Source organism: Schistocerca americana, chromosome 8, assembly GCF_021461395.2.
Source record: "Schistocerca americana isolate TAMUIC-IGC-003095 chromosome 8, iqSchAmer2.1, whole genome shotgun sequence".
Taxonomy (NCBI): domain Eukaryota; kingdom Metazoa; phylum Arthropoda; class Insecta; order Orthoptera; family Acrididae; genus Schistocerca; species Schistocerca americana.
In genome coordinates this window covers 115,291,650-115,313,892 of record NC_060126.1, presented here as the reverse complement: position 1 = coordinate 115,313,892, position 22,243 = coordinate 115,291,650, and the positions used below count along the sequence as shown (strand labels likewise).

General features: G+C 39.6%; 1 protein-coding gene across 1 annotated transcript in view; it reads right to left on the bottom strand.

The window, feature by feature from the left end:
• The window catches only part of LOC124544742 (indole-3-acetaldehyde oxidase-like), a 156,255-nt gene that overhangs the window by 43,915 nt on the left and 90,097 nt on the right, over window positions 1–22,243 (bottom strand). Inside the window, exons 10-15 of the mRNA XM_047123401.1 lie at window positions 20,389–20,517; window positions 10,430–10,597; window positions 10,116–10,281; window positions 9,009–9,124; window positions 7,925–8,020; window positions 7,626–7,836 (exon numbers count right to left, since the gene is read on the bottom strand). Coding sequence (XP_046979357.1) covers window positions 7,626–7,836; window positions 7,925–8,020; window positions 9,009–9,124; window positions 10,116–10,281; window positions 10,430–10,597; window positions 20,389–20,517 — 886 coding nt within the window. The remainder of the gene's footprint in view (window positions 1–7,625; window positions 7,837–7,924; window positions 8,021–9,008; window positions 9,125–10,115; window positions 10,282–10,429; window positions 10,598–20,388; window positions 20,518–22,243) is intronic.

The window sequence follows — 22,243 nt, the reverse complement described above, 5'->3', positions numbered from 1 at the left end:
AACACAGTATAAACAGTTCCATACTGTTAAATGGCACAACTCCAGTAATGAATATAGACTTTGAACAGAAGTCTGTAGCTAAGGTAAAATTTTCAAAATTTTTAGGTGTGTCCATTGATGAGAGGTTACACTGGAAGCAACACGTTGATGGTCTGCTGAAACGTCCGAGTTTAGCTACGTATGCTATTAGGGTTATTGCAAATTTTGGTGATAAGAATCTCAGTAAATTAGCTTACTATGCCTACTTTCATTCACTGCTTTCGTATGGCATCATATTCTGGGGTAATTCATCATTGAGTAGAAAAGTATTCATTGCTCAAAAACGTGTAATCAGAATAATTTCTGGAGCGCACAAACGGTCATCCTGCAGACATCTATTTAAGGATCTAGGGATCCTCACACTAACCTCACAGTATATATATATATTCACTTATGAAATTTGTTGTTAATAATCCAACCCAGTTCAAAAGTAATAGCAGTGTGCATGGCTATAACACCAGGAGAAAGGATGATTATGCAGGGTTAAATCTGACTTTGGCACAGAAAGGGGTAAATTATGCTGCCACAAAAGTCTTTGGTCACCTACCAAACAGCATCAAAAGCCTGACAGATAGCCAACTAACTTCTAAAAATAAATCAAAGGAATTTCTAGATGACAACTCCTTCTACTCATTGGCTGAATTTTTAGATATAAATCAAGGGAAAAAAACAAACAAAAAAACAACAACAACTTAAACATTAGTGTCATGCAATATTTTGTGTAAAGTAATATCTTGTACAGACATCTTTTATTAACCTGACACATTCCACATCATTACGAAGTGTCGTATTCATGATCCACGGAACAAGTATTAATCTAATCTGATCTAATCATGGTACAATGGATCTCATCAGGTCCTGAAGCAGTGTCTTATGGCTGTAGATAAAGCTGATTCCAGTTCCCAAATGGAGAATGGAAGGTTGTAGACTTCCTCATTACACAAAAAGAAATTCAGCTTCCTCATTTCTGCAGTTTGATGGAATACCTGAACAGCAGGAGCCTGTCTGGGTGAGAGTAACAGTAAAGAAGTGTTCAGCTAAAATGTGAGCTGTGTCTTCTGGCGTGTTCACCGAGACCCCATTATTTGACAAAGCCATAAGGGGATGTGGATTATCCTTGCGTGAAATCTGTCATTGATTCCCAGACATATGCGGCAGAAGTGGATTGATTAATGGAAGTCGTGAATTCCCTCCAAGAAGCCCTCTCCCGTTCTTTGATCACTTATCTTGCATGTGCTCTCGCAGACCTGAAGGCATGAAGATTGTCTGTAGTTGGACACTGTTTGAAGTTCTGCAGAGCTGTCCATCTGGCCCCGATAGTCAATCGACAGTCGTCATTCCACCAAAGTATAGGCTGTCATCTGAGGTGGTTATTACATCAGGGGATGGACTCTGCGGCAGCCCTTTTGATATCTTGACTTATATGGGCCACCACCTCCTGTGCACAATCCTTTTGTTCAGAAATAGCCTATTGACTGTACTGTAACCAATTTGCTCTTTGTATCATCCACCTGCGTGGTCACCTGTTGGCCACTGTCCTAGTCGGCAGAAGGATCCACACTGGGAAGTGGTCACTAGAATGTAAATCTGGAGCCACTTCCCACTTAATTGAGTCTGTAACAGCTGGGGAACAAAAACTAAGGTCAATAGCTGAAAAAGACCCTGTAGCTGTGGAAAAGTGAGTCATCTCAGCCGTATTCAGAAGGCAGATGTTCTCAGAATGGACAAGTCACTCGATCATCTGACCCCTGGAGCAAGTAGTAGCCAAGTTCCATAGCACATTTTCATCCTTGACGCAGCAGAGAAAGCCTTCCAGAATGTTTCTTTTAGTGGTGATCACAGCAAAATTATCTGGAGGCACATGCTTCCTACGTTTTCACTGAACCTTGCTTGCTCTTGTTGGAAAGGGGTGGAAATTTTGAAGAGGTGCATGAAACCAAGTGCTTTGCTTATCAAAAATTTGATGAATACAACAGTTTTCATAAATCATCATATTTGTGTAATTCAAAGTGATTAGAAATGTAGGGAACCAGAAAATTTTTCTATCTACTATTGAATTTTCAATTTATGGGAATGAAACAGCCTATATACAGAATAGGTCGATAGACACACAAACACACACAAACACACACACAAAATTCAAGCTTTCCCAACCAATGGTTGCTTCATCAGGAAAGAGGGAAGGAGAGGGAAAGACAAAAGAATGTTGGTTTTAAGGGAGAGGGTAAGGAGTCATTCCAATCCCGGGAACAGAAAGACTTACCTTACGGGGAAAAAAGGACAGGTATTCGCGCGCGCACACACACACACACACACACACACACACACACACACACACACACACACACACACACACACACACACACACACACACACACACACACACACACACAAGCAGACATTTGTAAAGGCAAAGAGTTTGGGCAGAGATGTCAGTCGAGGCGGAAGTACAAAGGCAAAAATGTTGTTGAATGACAGGTGAGGAATGAGTGGCTGCAACTTGAAATTAGTGGAGGTTGAGGCCTGGCGGGTAATGAGAAGAGAGGATATACTGAAGGGCAAGTTCCCCTCTCCGGAGTTCTGACAGGTTGGTGTTAGTGGGAAGTATCCAGATAACATGGATGGTGTAACACTGTGCCAAGATGTGCTGGCCGTGCACCAAGGCATGTTTAGCCACAGGGTGATCCTCATTACCAACAAACATTGTCTACCTGTGTCCATTCATGCGAATGGACAGTTTGTTGCTGGTCATTCCCACATAGCAAGATTCACAGTGTAGACAGGTCAGTTGGTAAATCACATGGGTGCTTTCACACGTGGCTCTGCCTTTGATCGAGTACACCTTCCGGGTTACAGGACTGGAGTAGGTGGTGGTGGGAGGGTGCATGGGACAGGTTTTACACCGGGGGCAGTTACAAGGGTAGGAGCCAGAGGGTAGGGAAGGTGGTTTGGGGATTTCATAGGGATGAACTAAGAGGTTACGAAGGTTAGGTGGATGGCGGAAAGACACTCTTGGTGGAGTGGGGAGGATTTCATGAAGGATGGATCTCACTTCAGGGCAGGATTTGAGGAAGTCATATCCCTGCTGGAGAGCCACATTCAGAGTCCGGTCCAGTCCCTGAAAGTATCCTGTCAGAAGTGGGGCACTTTTGTGGTTCTTCTGTGGGAGGTTCTGGGCTTGAGGGGATGAGGAAGTGGCTCTGGTTATTTGCTTCTGTACCAGGTCGGGAGAGTAGTTGCGGGATGCGATAGCTGTTTTCAGATTGTTGGTTTAACGGTTCAGGGATTCCGGACTGGAGCAGATTCGTTTGCCACAAAGACCTAGGCTGTAGGGAAGGGACAGTTTGATGTGGAATGGGTGGCAGCTGTCATAATGCAGGTACTGTTGCTTGTTGGTGGGTTTGATGTGAACGGACGTGTGAAGCTGGCCATTGGACAGATGGAGGTCAACATCAAGGAAAGTGGCATGGGATTTGGAGTAGGACCAGGTGAATCTGATGGAACCAAAGGAGTTGAGGTTGGAGAGGAAATTCTGGAGTTCTTCTTCACTGTGAGTCCAGATCATGAAGATGTCATCAATAAATCTGTACCAAACTTTGGGTTGGCAGTCCTGGGTAACCAAAGCGGCTTCCTCTAAGCGACCCATGAATAGGTTGATGTACGAGGGGGCCATCCTGGTACCCATGGCTGTTCCCTTTCATTGTTGGTATGTCTGGACTTCAAAAGTGAAGAAGTTGTGGGTCAGGATGAAGCTGGCTAAGGTAATGAGGAAAGAGGTTTTAGGTAGGGTGGCAGGTGATCGGCGTGAAAGGAAGTGCTCCATCGCAGTGAGGCTCTGGATGTGCGGAATATTTGTGTATAAGGAAGTGGCATCAATGGTTACAAGGATGGTTTCCGGGGGTAACAGATTGGGTAAGGATTTCAGGCATTCGAGAAAGCGGTTGGTGTCTTTGATGAAGGATGGGAGACTGCATGTAATGGGTTGAATGTGTTGATCTACGTAGGCAGAGATACGTTCTGTGGGGGCTTGGTAACCAGCTACAATGGGGCGGCCGGGATGATTGGGTTTGTCGGAAGAAGGTAGAAGGTAGGGGTGCGGGGTGTTAATCCTACTCTGAACATCACCACTTCTGAAGCGCAGGCTATCCGCGATCTGAAGGCTGACCGATCCATCGTCATTCTTCCGGTGGACAAAGGTTCCACGACTGTGGTACTTGATCGTCGGGAGTATGTGGCTGATGACTGCGTCAGCTGTCAGACAACACCACATGCAAAGTTTGCCAAGGTAATCCCATTCCTGATGTCCAGGCAGAGCTTCAAGGAATCCTCAGAACCTTAGGCCCCCTAAAAAACCTTTCACCTGACTCCATCAACCTCCTGACCCCACCAACACCCTGCAACCCTACCTTCTACCTTCTACCTAAAATTCACAAACCCAATCATCCCAGCCGCCCCATTGTAGCTGGATACCAAGCCCCCACAGAACGTAGCTCTGCCTACGTAGATCAACACCTTCAACCCATTATATGCAGTCTCCCATCCTTCATCAAAGACACCAACCACTTCCTTGAACGCCTGGAATCCTTACCCAATCTGTTACCCCCGGAAACCATCCTTGTAACCATCCTTGTAACCATTGATGCCACTTCCTTATACACAAATATTCCGCACATCCAGGGCCCCACTGCGATGGAGCACTTCCTTTCACGCCGATCACCTGCCACCCTACCTAAAACCTCTTTGCTCATTACCTTCGCCAGCTTTATCCTGACCCACAACTTCTTCACTTTTGAAGTCCAGACATACCAACAATGAAAGGGAACAGCCATGGGTAACAGTATGGCCCCCTTGTACGCCAACCTATTCATGGGTCGCTTAGAGGAAGCCTTCTTGGTTACCCAGGCCTGCCAACCCTAAGTTTGGTACAGATTTATTGATGACATCTTCATGATCTGGACTCACAGTGAAGAAGAACTCCATAATTTCCTCTCCAACCTCAACTCCTTTGGTTCCATCAGATTCACCTGGTCCTACTCCAAATCCCATGCCACTTTCCTTGATGTTGACCTCCATCTGTCCAATGGCCAGCTTCACACGTCCGTTCACATCAAACACACCAACAAGCAACAGTACCTCCATTATGACAGCTGCCACCCATTCCACATCAAACGGTCCCTTCCCTACCGCCTAGGTCTTCGTGGGAAGTAAATCTGCTGCAGTCCGGAATCCCTGAACAATTACACCAACAATCTGAAAACAGCTTTCGCATCCCACAACTACCCTCCCGACCTGGTACAGAAGCAAATAACCAGAGCCACTTCCTCATCCCCCCAAACCCAGAACCTCTGATAGAATAATCCCAAAAGTGCCACACTTGTGACAGGATACTTTCCGGGACTGGATCGGACTCTGAATGTGGCTATCCAGCAGGGATATGACTTCCTCAAATCCTGCCCTGAAATGAGATCCATCCTTCATGAAATCCTCCCCACTCCACCAAGAGTGTGTTTCCACCGTCCACCTAATCTTCGTAACCGTAATTCATCCCTATGAAATCCCCAAACCACACTTGGATGAAGACAGTTCTTTTCCTTAAGCCTAGATGCTAAGAGTTCTGATGCTTGCTTTGAAAGATTGAGTTCTCGTATCAAGTCACTGAGCTGCTCCTGGTCGAACTGCTGGGGTTGTGTCTCACGTCCTTCGTATTCCGAATCACTACTTGTACATTCCTCGCCGTGCACATCGTCATCTGATGATGTTAGCGTGGGTAATGTTGTGAAGGTTGGTACAGGAACATCGTTGCTGTGCACCACCGGTCTTCTTGCTGACTCCAAATCGGGATATTCCCACTTTCGTTTTTTGAACCTATTAAAACCTTTCACATTAACAATGCAAAAATAGCAATCATCTGTATGGTTCTTCTGCTCTCGCCATACCATAGGCACTCCGAAGTTTAAGCTTTTCCTTTTTCGTTTTGTACACTGCCCTAAGCACTCCACACAGCATTTACAAACTTTATGGGGTGCCCACACCTTGTCTTGATCTCCTTGAAGCTGCACTGCACATGTGTGTGACTTTCGACCATCGCCATTTTTCTTGTTTACACTGAACGCTACCCATCGGCTGTTGCGGCGATTACCTCGGCCAACGAATGAATGTCGAGTACTGCCGAATTCAAATCTGCACAACCCTCAATATCTTCAACACACGCACCGCACAACAGGACTGAACACATGCTGACAGTGTGATGTTTGCATGATGTAATCCTCAACCACACAGATGCACTCCCTGAGCACAATTGTTTAATAAAGATAGTACAATATCACTAATTAAAAAACAGGTAGCAAATACATTACACCATATATGGACCCTGCAGTCGATATTATCCACATGAAACTCATTTCCACAAATAACCTATATATCAAAAACCAGAGCCAATTTGGAAAAAGTACGAATATACTCGGAATGAGTATCATAACAATATCCCATTTTCGTTCAAACTTCCCTGGCAACGAAAAAAAAAAAATTTATTTTTTAGAGCTGTGTAATTTACAAGAGAAATTCGGATTCAACAATTCCCAGAAAAGACTATCTAAAAGTTCTTGCCAAAGAACTGTTGCATGGATATGACAATGAAGGTCAATCACCTAAGTACACCAGTGAACATCAAGGATTGTATCCAGGAAAATTTGGGATTACCAACAGTGAAGCTCTTCCTAGACCTCCACAAACAACAGCTTGAGGAAGATGCAACTCCTGTTATAGGAAAAAAACAGACCGATGAGATTTTCCTGCAATGTGTGCAATAAATTTGTATGCCTGGAACATGTCAGTGCACATCTGTGCAGTAATTGCAGTGAAAATGGTAACCAGCACGAGTTATTTACTTGAATTGACAGTGAGGCTGTAAACTATAGTTTTCTGAATAAGTTTCTGAACTAATTTACTTAAGATAAGTGTTGGTTAATATTCATTTGGAAAAACAGTGAAAAAACAGAACGAACGTAAATTTCAGTGAGTACAATAAATGTTCTTTTTTGTTTACGGGTAAATTATGAGTTTAAATATTTCATGTACACTACTGATGCTGAAATACATTGTGTTTATGACTTCATTGTTTCATTTATGTTATCCAGACTAATACGTTTGCGAACTGTAATGTCAGAATTGTTCATGAAAATGGTATAAAACGCAATGCAGACTCAGTCCACGCGCGTCTAGTGGAGGTAAAAAAATTGCTCATGTAGCAGAGGTTGAAGCAGTTTCATCATTTCTATGGTGAGTAAGGTAATCAATCTTTTTCTGCACAGTTTTGTCAATGAGAAACTAAGTGTTCCAAGCCATTGTCATTATCAGGAGGCGGCACTAATTGTGGCCTTTAAATTATCATCCTATTATTCACATTAAACATACAGCCTGAAAAGGTAAGTGAGAGTGCAAACTTGTTCCCCAAATTATAAAATAAATTTCATCGTAAACATTGTTTGCAAGTTCAAGTATGTGTGGGAGTCATTAGCTGTATTATATTAAACAAGTATTATATTTTAAAAACTATCACATTTTTGCACCAATGGCCATATACTTACGTCCAGTTTCTGTTGGCTTCATTTCTCCTGCTACATGCATTCTACTTTTATCACCAGACTTTATTACCTCTCTCAAGTGAATTACAGGCTTATTTACAACATCATAGTCTATCTTCACCAACTTAGCAGCCTTGACTGCAGTATCATGAGATTGTGCTACAACAATCCCCACTGGTTGTCCATTGTACTTAACATTCCCAGAACAGAATAGCTGCAACAGTAATCACTATATTATTTTACCTTTCTCCATAGAATACAATTCAGCATTACATTATAATTCATATTAATCAGTGCTTTACCTCTTCATCTTCACAGCTAAAAATCATTCTAGGAAAAAAGTTGTTCTTTCCTGGTATGTCTTTTGCATCATAAAAAGCAACTACACCTGGAACAGCCTGAAAAAAATTCAAGCAGAATGCAATACCCACTGTACAGCATAATTAAATCAGTTCAAATCCAAGCAAGAAAATTACTCAAGTACAAGACATTAAAAGCACTATGGCTTGTGCCCTGAATGTAACTCTGAACAAGACATGATCATGTGCCTTTTCTGCATCATACCTGTGCATCACTAACAGCTATTTCAAACTTAGTGCAAATTGAATGTGTAACATTATGAAGTTCTCTCTCCTGCATGAAAAATGAGGAAGTGGAAACTACAATATATGTTTTGTTTGTGCTCACCAGCTCATAGAAATGGAGTTTGAAAGTGTGATTTTCAGATTTAGACAAGAATAGTTAAGAATGAGCAGATTTTTTAAAAATTACTGCCTGTGACTTCAGTTCTTATCTTGAAGAAATAACAATGTAAGCTGAAATACACCAACCAGTTTTCTCATTACAAACCATAGGTGTATGAAAGAAAATGTTAAGAGTTGTTTTGGAGGCACGTTTTTTTTCTTTCAGGAAACTAAGCATTAGCTGGACAGGGAACATAAAACTGCTGCTCTACACTTTGCTTAGAAACAGTTAATATGCTAATGTAATGCACAGCTTAAATGCAACCAAGCATGCTTTCCTTAATTCCTCTGTATCAGTATTTTCTATAGAAGCTCTTTTCTTTAACTTCTCCTTGGCTTGCCCTTTCCATGTGCTACATAGCTATTTTATATTAATTTTCATAGGTTTGAAAATTGGTGCTTAGTTTCAGATATTCCACACACCTGAGGGAGGACATGCACCTCCTGCAGGAGGAGCTGCACAATCCGTGATATGATGCCTCAAACCGTGCAGCATTTTTTTTGTTTGTTATTAGTACTGAAGCAGTCTTTGGAAACCAAAGTCATTAAACTTTATCATCAGTATCATTCTGAATGCTTTAAGTCTTTACTTGTTTAATGATTACCACTGCTATGTAACAAACAACAATAAGTAAGGACTTACCAAAGCATCTGTGGCATCTATACTTCTGATATGACCATTTGCAATTTCAGTTACAGCAAATGCACAATATAATTCACCAGGAATAGTGAGTACATCATTCACATACTTTGCTTCACCTGAAATAAATGGTTTTTAAATGTAGGAAATGTTCATAATAACATTAGAAAATCTAATTTACGAGCATGGCTCAAATGCACCTAAGTAAGTAATAGGAAGAAGGGAAGGAGGGAAATGACCTTAGTAAACTGTGATTCCTTTCTTGCTGCTGTTTATTACATATTATATAGACCATCTGATTGATTCTTTTACGGAAATGTAGAACTAGTAAAGTTTCTTACTGCTTACTTTCAGGCAACATGTACATTCTTTCAAATTGGTTAATAACATCTTGTGGAACAATTTTCTGTGGAATAAGTGGGAATATGAAAATATTTCATGAGGTTGATTTTTTGTTTCCAGTCCCTACAATTGTATAAAGAACAAAATTAACTGAACTTTGTTGTCTGAGAAGCTCAGTAAGAAGCTTCTCTCACTTCAAATGTGAGTGTACTTGCTGATTAAAATTGAGCATTCTACTCTACTTACTAACTCCTGTTCAAGTGCTACATTAATTGTTGGTATGACTGTTACACAGAATTGAATATAATGCATGTTCTGCATAGTCCCAAAATTTATGGATTTCCCTTTACAGGGAATTAATAAGTTCAAAAAACATTGGTTATCTCTGCTGTTGCTGTCTCTTTAATGGTATGTATTACAGAGCTCTGTACTGCCTGACTTTTTTTGTGCAAACTTCGATGGTCCTTATTTGTGTGTTCTATGAAATTTCATGACTATTTTTATTTTCCCCAACTTTGGGAAATGTCATTGTTGTTTGACAGACATACTGTATAAATTACAGCACTTTCACAGCCCTGCTGTTTAACAGAGCAAGATGACACATTAAGGTGGGTGCCTTTAATCCAGCTCCAGTACTGTATCATGTGAGAGCAGCACTAATCACATCTCAAAGTTAGCAACACTATAAACACTATTTGTGTTAGACATGTGTGTAATGAAACTGATGCATAAAATTAAACTGAACCAATAAATAGATTTAATATTTACCAGAACATTGCACAAGAGCTTCAATTTTTGGCACTGGCTTTCCAAGGGGCCACAATTCCTTATGTATGTCATAGTCTTGTTTCCCAGATGACAATGGCCTCTTCAGCAGTTCACCTCCACTTCTGAGTACAGGTCTTACTGTTTCCGGAGATATACTCAGCACACACTGCAATGGTTTTTAATATTGTCATAAAATATAGTAGTAATTTGAACCCAATAAAAATCTTAGTAAATTTAAGGAACAGACAAGAATTTTCCATTTTAACCATGAGTCTGCTTTTAATGTAACCGTATTAAATATTCCAGTGACATACCTTGTATAACAAAGCTTCAGCCAAATTCTTACGGTATTCTGGTGAAGCCTCCAGTGGTGTCTCTGAAGGTGTAAGCTCAGAATCTAAAATTTTCAGTGTTTCTTGCAGGATGTCCAATTCAAAAATATTTTTACCCTCCAAGAATATCTCTGTTTCTGCAGCATGTACCTATTTGCAATGTGAATTGTTACTCCTCTGATCACATACTCATGCATAATATGAAAGGAAAAGTGCACATTATCCAAAATATCACTTATCAGCTTCCTATTTTGTCTTTTAAAAATATGTATGCAGTAAGATGGTATTTTACAACTTTTAATCTAGTTTTTTTCATATTTTGGTATGATTAGCTCATTATTTCCTATTCTACATTTTATTAGAGAAAACATAACATTATATGGTTCTATAAGAATAATCTTATTTATTTGTTGCCTTCACAATTGTCTGTTATTGTCATTGTAATTTATAACAAGATGATATTCTTTATTGCTTTCATTATGTCACAATTGCACTGATTCATGTGGAAAAAGTAATAAGGGAACACATTATGAAATGGAGCATTCATAAACTCTGACTCCTGTTTGTGATTGTGAGTAAATTAGTTAACTTCCATCTGCAGCTCACTTTCACATTGACACTGTTTCTTGCGTTTCATACATACTGTTTTGGTTCTGTTTTTATGCCTGCCACATACATAACAAATTCCAGGTTTTGTTAACTCCTTGGTCTTTTCTTCATGCCTATACTTGGTCAAGAAGGCATGAATATCCTTGAGAAGTATCAAGTAATGCTAGTTGATTTAAATGTTCTTCTATTAGGACCAGAGCAAGATGTTTCAAAAAATTTCATCTTTCTTTATTATCAGGATTGTTTAATTTGAAAATAATGTGCACATTTATGCCAGCAATATCTAGATGTCTGTAGAGAAGTACAAGTGGCCATCGTCGTGTTATTTTGGAAGTGCTGTAGGATGAGCTCATGTGCTTCACAGTGTCTACTTCTCCTTTGGTAGCATCGTATTTCAAATTGACTATTTCTTAGTCTCTCTACCTATTTCATTTGTGCTGTGCATTGTTGACAAAAAATTCACACCTTTGTTTTTTAGTAACAGTCTAGACCATACAAAAATCATCTTGAAAACCAAAAAGTCATAACTTGACTTCTCAGGTTTTATTTGCTTGGAATTCTTGATATATTTCCTTATTTTTTTCATGGTTCCCAAGAAAGTAGAACTTTTGCCAAGGAGAGTTACTGTAGTAATTGTCAGTCTTAAGATTTCTGTTTGTTTTCCCAACTGGAGTCACAAATCTTTGCACAATGTCATTAGGCTTGTTAGACTTCAGGTAGGGTCCTGGCATCTGCTTGCCACAGTAAATTTCAAAGTTCAGGGTGCAAAATGTTTTGTCATCACACAAGGCATAAATCTCGATCCCATATGTTTCAGTATTATTAGAGATATACCATACGAATCTGCAGTGTCCTCTGAAAGGATGCAACATCTCGTGAATAGCGACAAACTTGTTGACATTGTAGAGAGCAAGGCAGCTGTTGACAAACTTGATGGAAGACCCGAATATGTGCTAGTTTTGTCACTATTTTCTTTCATTCCAGGTACCCAGGTTGTCGAACCTAAGAGTTCAAAGCAGAAAGTGAAAGCACTTGTAGCTGAAGTGAACTCATAAAATAATCATTCCTGTACAATCTGCATCCCACAGTTCACAGTAATTTGTATGTAATCCTTTCTTTATACCTGTTAGATACAATGCACACAGAAGAGCCATTATATCTTGTTTAGTGGGGTCTTTGCAGTCCCATTCTCTTTAATATTGGACTTCAGCTCTTTTACTATTCTGGATGTAACAGTTTGTATTTTCAACAAAGTTGTCAATCATCCAATCAGTAATAAATAGGTAGAATGCATCAGTTTATTTTTCCGTAATTTCAGCACTTGATTTTGGACCTGGCAAAACTTTTAGAATCTTCTTTGCCTTGGTTTTAGAAGGAGAAGGAAGCAGTTCACTTATCCAAATAGTTTATCTTTTTCTACGTAAAATTGGTAATCATCTGTTTGTTATCTCCCCTCTTCAACCAGGGGGGTGGGGGTCATCTGTTTCCTCTTAATTGTTCAGAGTCAGTGCTGTGGTTTTCTTCTTCAATAACTTCCTCTTCAGACTCTGATTAACATGAATCTGATGATTCTTTTAATTTTTCTGACAATTCTCTCAATACTTTCTCATAGTCTTCAACACACACAATTAGATGGTCCCTGTCAAATGCCCTCTTTTTCTGCATTTCGACACCTTTAATGAGACCTAATGAAGCATGTTTTTATAAAAGTAATGTATTGCAGCAAATCAATATCCAAGATTGTAAAAAGTAATAAAAATTGCATATGGGAACTTTGATACAATTCAAATTTGATTGTATCTAATACAAAGAATGCCTTGAGGCATAAGAAAAACAAAAATGTAGAAAATACTTAAATCACAAGGCACGTAGTGGCAAACACACCACAAATCCAACACTCATATTTGAAACAACAATAGCAACCAAACTGCTGAAAGCATGAATTGCACAAATATAGTAAGTGGTGACATCTGTTGAGAATAACGAATACGTATCTAGATGTGGTCACAACTGTAATGCTGTGATACAATTAGGAAACAATCTTGCGGTTAACTGCCACAAGCAAACCCATTTTTTTTTTTGTGGTTTTAGGGCGCACAACTTCAATGGTCATTAGCGCCCTGACTACTCTAAGAATGCACCGCGAGGCACAAGTTGACCACAACAACTAATAGGGAAAACACGATAAAAGACAGACCGACAGGCATAGGATTAAAAAACAGCATCATCAAATGTCCTTAGCGAGGTTTGTCAAATTGATAAAACGAAGAACACGAGCAGCTGCTCGTGGGTCATCCGCTAAAATGGCATCGAAAGTATTTGGCAGGTTAAGATCGAGGCGCAGTGTGTTAAGATCTGGACAGGACATTAAAATGTGTCTAACCATCAGCAAGTGCCCACATGGGCAGAACGGCGCCGGCGCAGCCGTCAGCAGATGGCGATGGCTGAACCGGCAGTGTCCAATTCTTAACCGGGCTAAAACGACCTCCTCCCGCCGAGAAGGGCGTGAGGAGGACGTCCAAGCCACGGGAAGAGGTTTTAAGGCCCGAAGCTTGTTGTCGGTAAGTGCAGCCCAATCGGCATGCCACAGAGATAAGATGCGCCGACAAATCACCCTGCTAAAATCGGACGAAGGGACGCAACAAGAAGCTGTCCGAGGCTGGAGGACCGCAGCCTTGGCCGCGGCATCTGCAGCTTCGTTCCCAGGGATACCGACATGGCCAGGAACCCACATAAAGCTAACTGGAGAACCGACGTCCACCAGCTGCTGAAGAGAGCGTTGGATCCGGTGTACGAAAGGGTGAACCGGGTACGGATCACTGAGGCTCTGGATGGCGCTCAGGGAATCTGAGCATATGACATAAGCAGAATGTCTGTGGCGGCAGATGTAAAGAACAGCCTGGTAGAGGGCAAAGAGCTCAGCTGTGAAGACCGAACAATGGCCATGGAGCCGGTATTTGAAACTTTGTGCCTCGACAATAAAGGAACACCCTACCCCGTCATTGGTCTTAGAGCCATCTGTATAAATGAAAGTCATGTCGATGAACTTCGAACGAAGTTCCAAAAAACGGGAGTGGTAGACCGAACCGGGGGTGACCTCTTTTGGGAGCGAGCTGAGGTCAAGGTGAACGCGGACCTGAGCCTGGAGCCAAGGTGGCGTGCGGCTCTCGCCCACTCGAAAGCAAACCCATTGAAGGGGTGAATCAGTTTTACTACACTGACCAACTGATCACCCATAAATATGAAACTTCCTGGCAGATTAAAACTGTGTGCCCGACCGAGACTAACTCGGGACCTTTGCCTTTCGCGGGCAAGTGCTCTACCAACTGAGCTACCGAAGCACGACTCACGCCCGGTACTCACAGCTTTACTTCTGCCAGTACCTCGTCTCCTACCTTGGAAACATTACAGAAGCTCTCCTGCGAACCTTGCAGAACTGGCACTCCTGAAAGAAAGGATATTGCGGAGACATGGCTTAGCCACAGCCTGGGGGACACTGCACTGCAGAGTGAAAATCCCATTCTGGACCCATAAATATGATAGTAATTTTGTCCGACACTTAGATTTTATTGTTATATGTTACATCTGAATAGCAGTTACAGTTATTCTTGATCTTTTTCTTGATTTGAGATACAGGTTGTAGATGTGAACAGGTGTATAATAAAGTTTATCAGACTAATACTGAAAGCAGATTTTTTTAAAAAGAAATCCACAGGTCAAATTTGTGACAAAAGAAGAGATGTTTTCATGAATCAGTTTTGCAGTAGTGTTCATAATACCATGTTAATTGCTGCCAACAAATATTCTGTGCCTTTTGTAAATTTTTCTTTGGATCAGGCATCTTCATTCCACTGCTCAGATGTGCGTTCTTCCTGCTATAATTTACACCATTGACTTACGCAACATGAATATTTTGCACATTATCAGCTTTTCTTGTTCATATTTAACATTAGTAGCAATACAACACAGCTGTTCAGGAAATCATTTTGTGGTGTCACTTTCTCCACTTGCACCATGAAATATCTGTACACTACTTTTAAGAAATATAGCTATACTTTGTCATATAACTAAGTTACTTCCCAGATCTGTCAGGTTTACAGTTCTTTTTGTTGAATAATAAAATTTCATTAAAAGGATTAGATTTTAACATGCTGCTTTTCATCTCACACCATCATGGTATTCGATCAATTACTGGCTTGTGAGTTTAACTGTTGTGAGTGTGATAACTGTGTGTGACTATTCTATTCATGAATGTAATTTAATAACATACAACAGGGAATATAACCAGTACTGATGGGAACCATGCATCAACAGACACTTCTGATGCAGCATGCCTCAGGAGACACACTGGAATAAACCACCTCCAGAAATCACGATATCCCTTTGTCCTCAATGGGTCTCCAAAACTTAGAGCAGGCTGAAAGTCTTGGCTCTAAATGAAGGTGTGACCTGTTCACAATGAAAAATCTTAGAGCTATTGATAAATTGATCTCTGGTTGGTCATTAGTATTAGACAAATGATTATAGTTTCATGGGACTCTTGATTGAAAAAGGTGACTGATGGTAACATTGTGTCTGTCAGCCATCTTATTCATCGCTGTGTAAGCAGCAGGCAATGTAAATGGACAGTTATTTCTTCTCCAACCAATTATGAGCTATGTTATGTCATTCAATACCTGAAAGCTGAAGGAACAGCACAGAAAAAATTCATTGTAGTGTGGTGAAGAAATGAATGATGAAATAAAAGAAATTATTCAGATAGTGAAGGGTGACGAAAATTTAAGTCATGGGTGATTGGAATTCGAGTGTAGGAAAAGGGAGAGAAGGAAACATAGTAGGTGAATATGGATTGGGGCTAAGAAATGAAAGAGGAAGCAGCCTGTTAGAATTTTGCACAGAACACATCTTAATCATAGCTAACACTTGGTTTAAGAATCATGAAAGAAGGTTGTATACATGGAAGAACCCTGGAGATACTAGAAGGTATCAGATAGATTATATAATGGTAAGACAGATTTAGGAACCAGGTTTTAAATCTTAAGACATTTCCAGGGGCAGATGTGGACTCTTACCACAATCTATTGGTTATGAACTGCAGATTAAAGAAAGTGCAAAAAGTGGGAATTTAAGGAGATGGGACCTGGATAAACTGAAAGAACCAGAGGTTGTACAGAGTTTCAGGGAGAGCAAAAGGGAACAATTGACAGGAATGAGGGAAAGAAATACAGTAGAAGAAGAATGGGTAGCTTTGAGGGATGAAGTAGTGAAGGCAGCAGAGGATCAAGTAGGTAAAAAGACGAGGGCTAGTAGAAATTCTTGGGTGACAGAAGAAATATTGAATTTAATTGACGAAAGGAGAAAATATAAAAATGCAGTAAATGAAGCAGGCAAAAAAGAATACAAACGTCTCAAAAATTAGATTGACAGGAAGTGCAAAATGGCTAAGCAGGGATGGCTAGAGGACAAATGTAAGGATGTAGAGGCTTATCTCACTAGGGGTAAGACAGAAACTGCCTGCAAGGAAATTAAAGAGACCTTTGGAGATAAGAGAAACTCACGTATGAACATCAAGAGCTCAGATGGAAACCCAGTTCTAAGCAAAGAAGGGAAAGCATAAAGGTGGAAGGAGTATATAGAGGGTCTATACAAGGGTGATGTACTTGAGGACAATATTATGGAAATGGAGGAGGATGTAGATGAAGATGAAATGGGAGATACAATACTGTGCAAAGAGTATGACAGCACTGAAAGACCTGAGTTGAAACAAGGCCCTGGGAGTAGACAACATCCATTAGAACTACTGACGGCCTTGGGAGAGCCAGTCCTAACAAAACTCTACCGTTTGGTGTGCAAGATGTATGAAACAGGCAAAATACCCTCAGACTTCAAGAAGAATATAATAATTCCAATCCCAAAGAAAGCAGGTGTTGACAGATGTGAAAATTACCGAACGATCAGTTTAATAAGCCACAGCTAAAAAATACTAACAAATTCTTTACAGATGAATGGAAAAACTAGTAGAAGCCAACCTCGGGGAAGATCAGTTTGTATTCCGTAGAAATACTGGAACACTTAAGGCGATACTGACCTTATGACTTATCTTAGAAGAAAGATGAAGGAAAGGCAAACCTACATTTATAGCATTTGTAGACTTAGAGAAAGCTTTTGACAATGTTGACTGGAATACTCTCTTTCAAATTCTGAAGGTGGCAGGGGTAAAATATAGGGAGCGAAAGGCTATTTACAATTTGTACAGAAACCAGATGGCAGTTATAAGACTCGAGGGACATTAAAGGGAAGCAGTGGTTGGGAAGGGAGTGAGACAGGGTTGTAGCCTCTCCCCGATGTTATTCAATCTGTATATTGAGCAAGCAGTAAAGTAAACAAAAGAAAAATTTGGAGTAGGTATTAAAATCCATGGAGAAGAAATAAAAACTTTGAGGTTCGCCGATGACATTGTAATTCTGTCAGAGACAGCAAAGGACTTGGAAGAGCAGTTGAGCGGAATGGACAGTGTCTTGAAAGGAGGATATAAGATGAACATCAACAAAAGCAAAATGAGGATAATGGAGTGTAGTCTAAGTCGGGTGATGCTGAGGGAATTAGATTAGGAAATGAGACACGAAGTAGTAAAGGTGTTTTGCTATTTGGGGAGCACAATAACTGATAATGGTCGAAGTAGAGAGGATATAAAATGTAGACTGGCAATGGCAAGGAAATCGTTTCTGAAGAAGAGAAATTTGTTAACATCGAGTATAGATTTAAGTGTCAGGAAGTCATTTCTGAAAGTATTTGTATGGAGCGTAGCCATGTATGTAAGTGAAACATGGACGATAAATGGTTTGGACAAGAAGAGAATAGAAGCTTTTGAAATGTGGTGCTACAGAAGAATGCTGAAGATTAGATGGGTAGATCACAGAACTAATGAGGAAGTATTGAATAGGATTGGGGAGAAGAGAAGTTTGTGGTACAACTTGACTAGAAGAAGGGATCAGTTGGTAGGACATGTTCTGAGGCATCAAGGGATCACCAGTTTAGTATTGGAGGGCAGCGTGGAGGGTAAAAATCATAGAGGGAGACCAAGAGATGAATACACTAAGCAGATTCAGAAAGATGTAGGTTGCAGTAGGTACTGGGAGATGATGAAGCTTGCACAGGATAGAGTAGCATGGAGAGCCGCATCAAACCAGTCTCAGGACTGAAGACCACAACAACAACAACAACAACAACAACAGTGTGGTATTTGAATGATGATGGGATTGTGTGACTGTTTTGTGGGAATGGTGCAGAGAATTTAAGGCTGGTAACCCAGACTGCACAAATGTGCTTGATGAAAGTGATCAAGAAAGACATTCAGACGTAAGTGATAAACTTTCACAAAATTCATGTCTTAATTTCTGACCTTTCTAAAAATGTGACTAATTTCAAGCCTAGCCCTCTAACATTGTCACAGAGGGCTTTGGTTATTGTAAATTGTGTAGAGTGGGTACCAAAATGTCTAAGGTTCACAAAACAAAGAATGTGATCATCCTTGTAAGCCTCGAACTGTACATGACATGCCTTACTGAGGCTGCCCAAGGCTACTACTGCAGTGGGTGATCACTACCTGACAGCAACGCCACCATGTTGAACAATCCTTTTCATGCAGCCACAGGACATTGTGTTATGACTCAAACTGTGTGCAATAGACTGCATGATGTGCAACTTCACTCCTGACGACCAGGAGATGTCCATCTTTGCAACCGCGACACCATGCAGGGCAGTACAGATGGGCCCAGTGACATGCCAAATGGACCATTCAGGATTGGCATCATGTTCTCTTTACCAGTGAGTGTCGTGTATGCCTTCAACCAGACAATTGTTGGAGACATGTCTGGAGGCAAACCAGTCAGGTGAATGCCATAGCCACACTGTCCATTGAGTACAGCGAGATGGAGGTTCCCTTCTGTTTTGGTGTGGCATTATGAGTATTAGAGGTATCAGTGTGTACAGCAATCTGGACTACCACCTGTCAAGGTCTCACTGTAGATACAACGTGCAATGTGTGGTTTTCATGAGCAATATAGAAGGGCAGAAATGATGTTTATGGCAATCAATATTCCAATTTACTGTAAATGGTCTGGAACTCTCAGAACCGAGGTGATGCAAAACTTTTGATGTATGTATTTCACGTAAGGCTCCTGTAAGTATTAACAGAATTGCTTTCATTTCTGAAATGATTGTAGTTCACGAGGCAGGATTGTAAGAAATTTTGACCATTCACAAATCAGGATAATTTAGTTTCTTCAATTGTACTGCAGTATTTTACTGAAACCACATAACCTTTGTGGCAATATGTTAAATAGCACTGTCCTCCTTTAAGTCAGACTTTTCACTTACAGCCACATTTCACAAGCTACCATATGGTTGTATGGCAGTGGGTGCATAATGTACCATTGTGTCAATTTTTTTTAACTCTCACAATCGCATTTACTATATCGGTATGTTATGTTACCCATTATTGTATTAATGAAATACAAATTTCCAATTTTGGCTGAATTTGCTATGCATCACCAAAGAAATTGTATATACTTTAGTCTCTATGACATACCAAAAATGTGAATACATCTCTGCAGTTATATTTTTGAATATAAAATTTAGAATGAAGACAATTCAACCTAATTCAAGGGGAGAGACACAGTTTTATGTAATGGGAAACTTTTTAAATACAATCCATACAAATTTTAGTTCTGTCACTTGTTTTCATACTAACGTTTAGTAAATGCAGCCATTTGGAGCCACATATTGGCAAGGGCAACAACTGTGCATGGCTAGATTTGTAAAATAACCCTGTCTTGTGCTACTTCTACTGCTTGACACTGATCAGTACACTGCTTCACCCAACACCATCAGCCACTCAGTGCGTGCTGTTGACACTGCAAACACATATTGGTATAGTTCAGAGAATTTATGAGATTACATGACATGCCAAACTTGCAGGTTTGTTGCTGTGTGTGATGAAAATTTTAACATCATATCCATAACTTGCCATTTCAAGGCAGCCTCTGTCTTACAATGTCATGCAAAACTACCATACTGATAATGTCAAAGCAAAGTTTTCATAGTTATCAGAACAAGTCTTTGTACTTCAAAGCATAGCTAAGTGCCCATTTTGTTTAACTATTTGTCAGTATGTATTTTGATGTGAAATTATCCATCAGCAATAGAACACACAAATCATGCAGTTGTATTTGATTGTTTTAAGGAAATACTTAGTACCCGAGTATTATTCACTGAATGTATAGTTCATTTTAAGAGACTATGTACAAAATTGTGAGTAAGTTACTGCTTACCAACTGAGCTGAAATGCCTCCAAACACTATTCTAGGCCTGGAAATTATTTTGCCAACATCCTTCATATCCAAGTTAAATAAAAATCCTGCATTTACATAAGCATGTGCATTTTGAGCTCTAGGCATAATCTGAAAGCAGAATTTTATTAAAATGACATGTATATTACATAATGAGAAGCTAAAATTATATTTTATGTGCACATAACAGAGCTTTCAGACAATATGCTTGTAATTTACATTCAACAGCAGCTCTGCTTCAATTACATAAAAACATTCAATGAGTTTTGGCCCCTAGGCCACACAAAGACCATAAACATGTGTGATTTGTCAGAATTGCTCATCACAGTAGGATGGCTTTGAGACCAAAATAGGAACACCTTTAGTATATCAGTGGTCATATGATTAGATAATTTAAATGGCATTATGACACTGCCCTCTGCTTACATTTATAATATCATCTCATTTGTCAAGTCATACCTGTTAAATGATGACTGCACACTAAAATTCAATGGAGATATTTATAACTATGCAACAAGGCAGCAATCTGACCTACATATGATTCAGTCCAGAACTACCTGCTACCAAACAAGTGTTTTAAATATTGGGATACAAATGTATAATTATTTACCAAATGAAATCAAAGCAATAAAGAACCCAAGAGCCTTCACAAATAAGTTAAAAAATATCTCTTGGACCATTGCTTTTATGCAGTTGATCATTTTTTTTGAAAGGGGTTAAAATTGTAAACAATTTTATGATAAATGTTCAATTAGGTCTGAAAAGTATATACTGTGCATGTCTATGAAATATACTGGATTGTTATATACTGTGCGTGTCTATGAAATACACTGGACTACTTTACTATTACATTTGTATTGGCTGTTTGTATTTTACAATACAACATTTGTATTTATAGTTTTGTTAAAGATAGCTAACTTCCTCATTGCAAAATAATGTGAAATCAAATTATTAAAAATTACTTGCAAATATGTTCTCTTGACCTGTCCAATATCATGTACAGCTGTACAATACTATGATTGCCTGGATCAATAAAAATACAATACACAGTGGTTTCAGCATTTGTAAGCATTTTCTTCTGGTACTGCTTCCATACTCTCCTTGAAAGAACATGGTTGTAGTCTTCAGAAATCAAATTTGACACCAGCAACAAAGAAATTTCCCTCCTTTGTAGTACCATATTGTTAGGTACTAGTAACCTAATAGTTCTGGCGAAGGAAGTCCTTGCATGTGTGCTGATCTTGCAGACATTTACAAGGGTCTTATTACTGCAGATTACTTAACCTGTCCTATTAAATTAGTGGCAGGAGAAGAATTTCTTCCTACAATTGAGGCAGTAGCCATAGCTGCTGGTTTTTGGTTTGACAAATTTACTACTAATTCTACAATGTGTGATTTAGCCTGAGTATGTATAAATTGTATGTACCAGTGTGATGTTTAAGATTTATTCAATACACTTACATTTAGCTCAAAAAAACTAATTTTTACTTTCACATATCTGAAATTCTTTCATTGACAACTGTAGCCTGATATTTTGTTGTATGAACAAATGAGGTACATGGAAATGAAATTTGAAAACCTTCCCTTAGCTACAGCATTTTTATGATTAATTCTTTCATTTTGTTTCAATTATGCATCTTTAGATGCTTCCCAGTACATGGTATTTTAATGACCTTTACAGGGTCACACAGTTAAGGGTCACATCATTAAACATCAAGCACAAAGTATTGATTCTGGGAGATTCTTCTGTACTATAAGACATTTGTTTCACTGAATGATCAAGGAAATCATTTGAGTTATTTTGTTTTTCAGTTTTAGTTCAAATTTAACCAGTAAT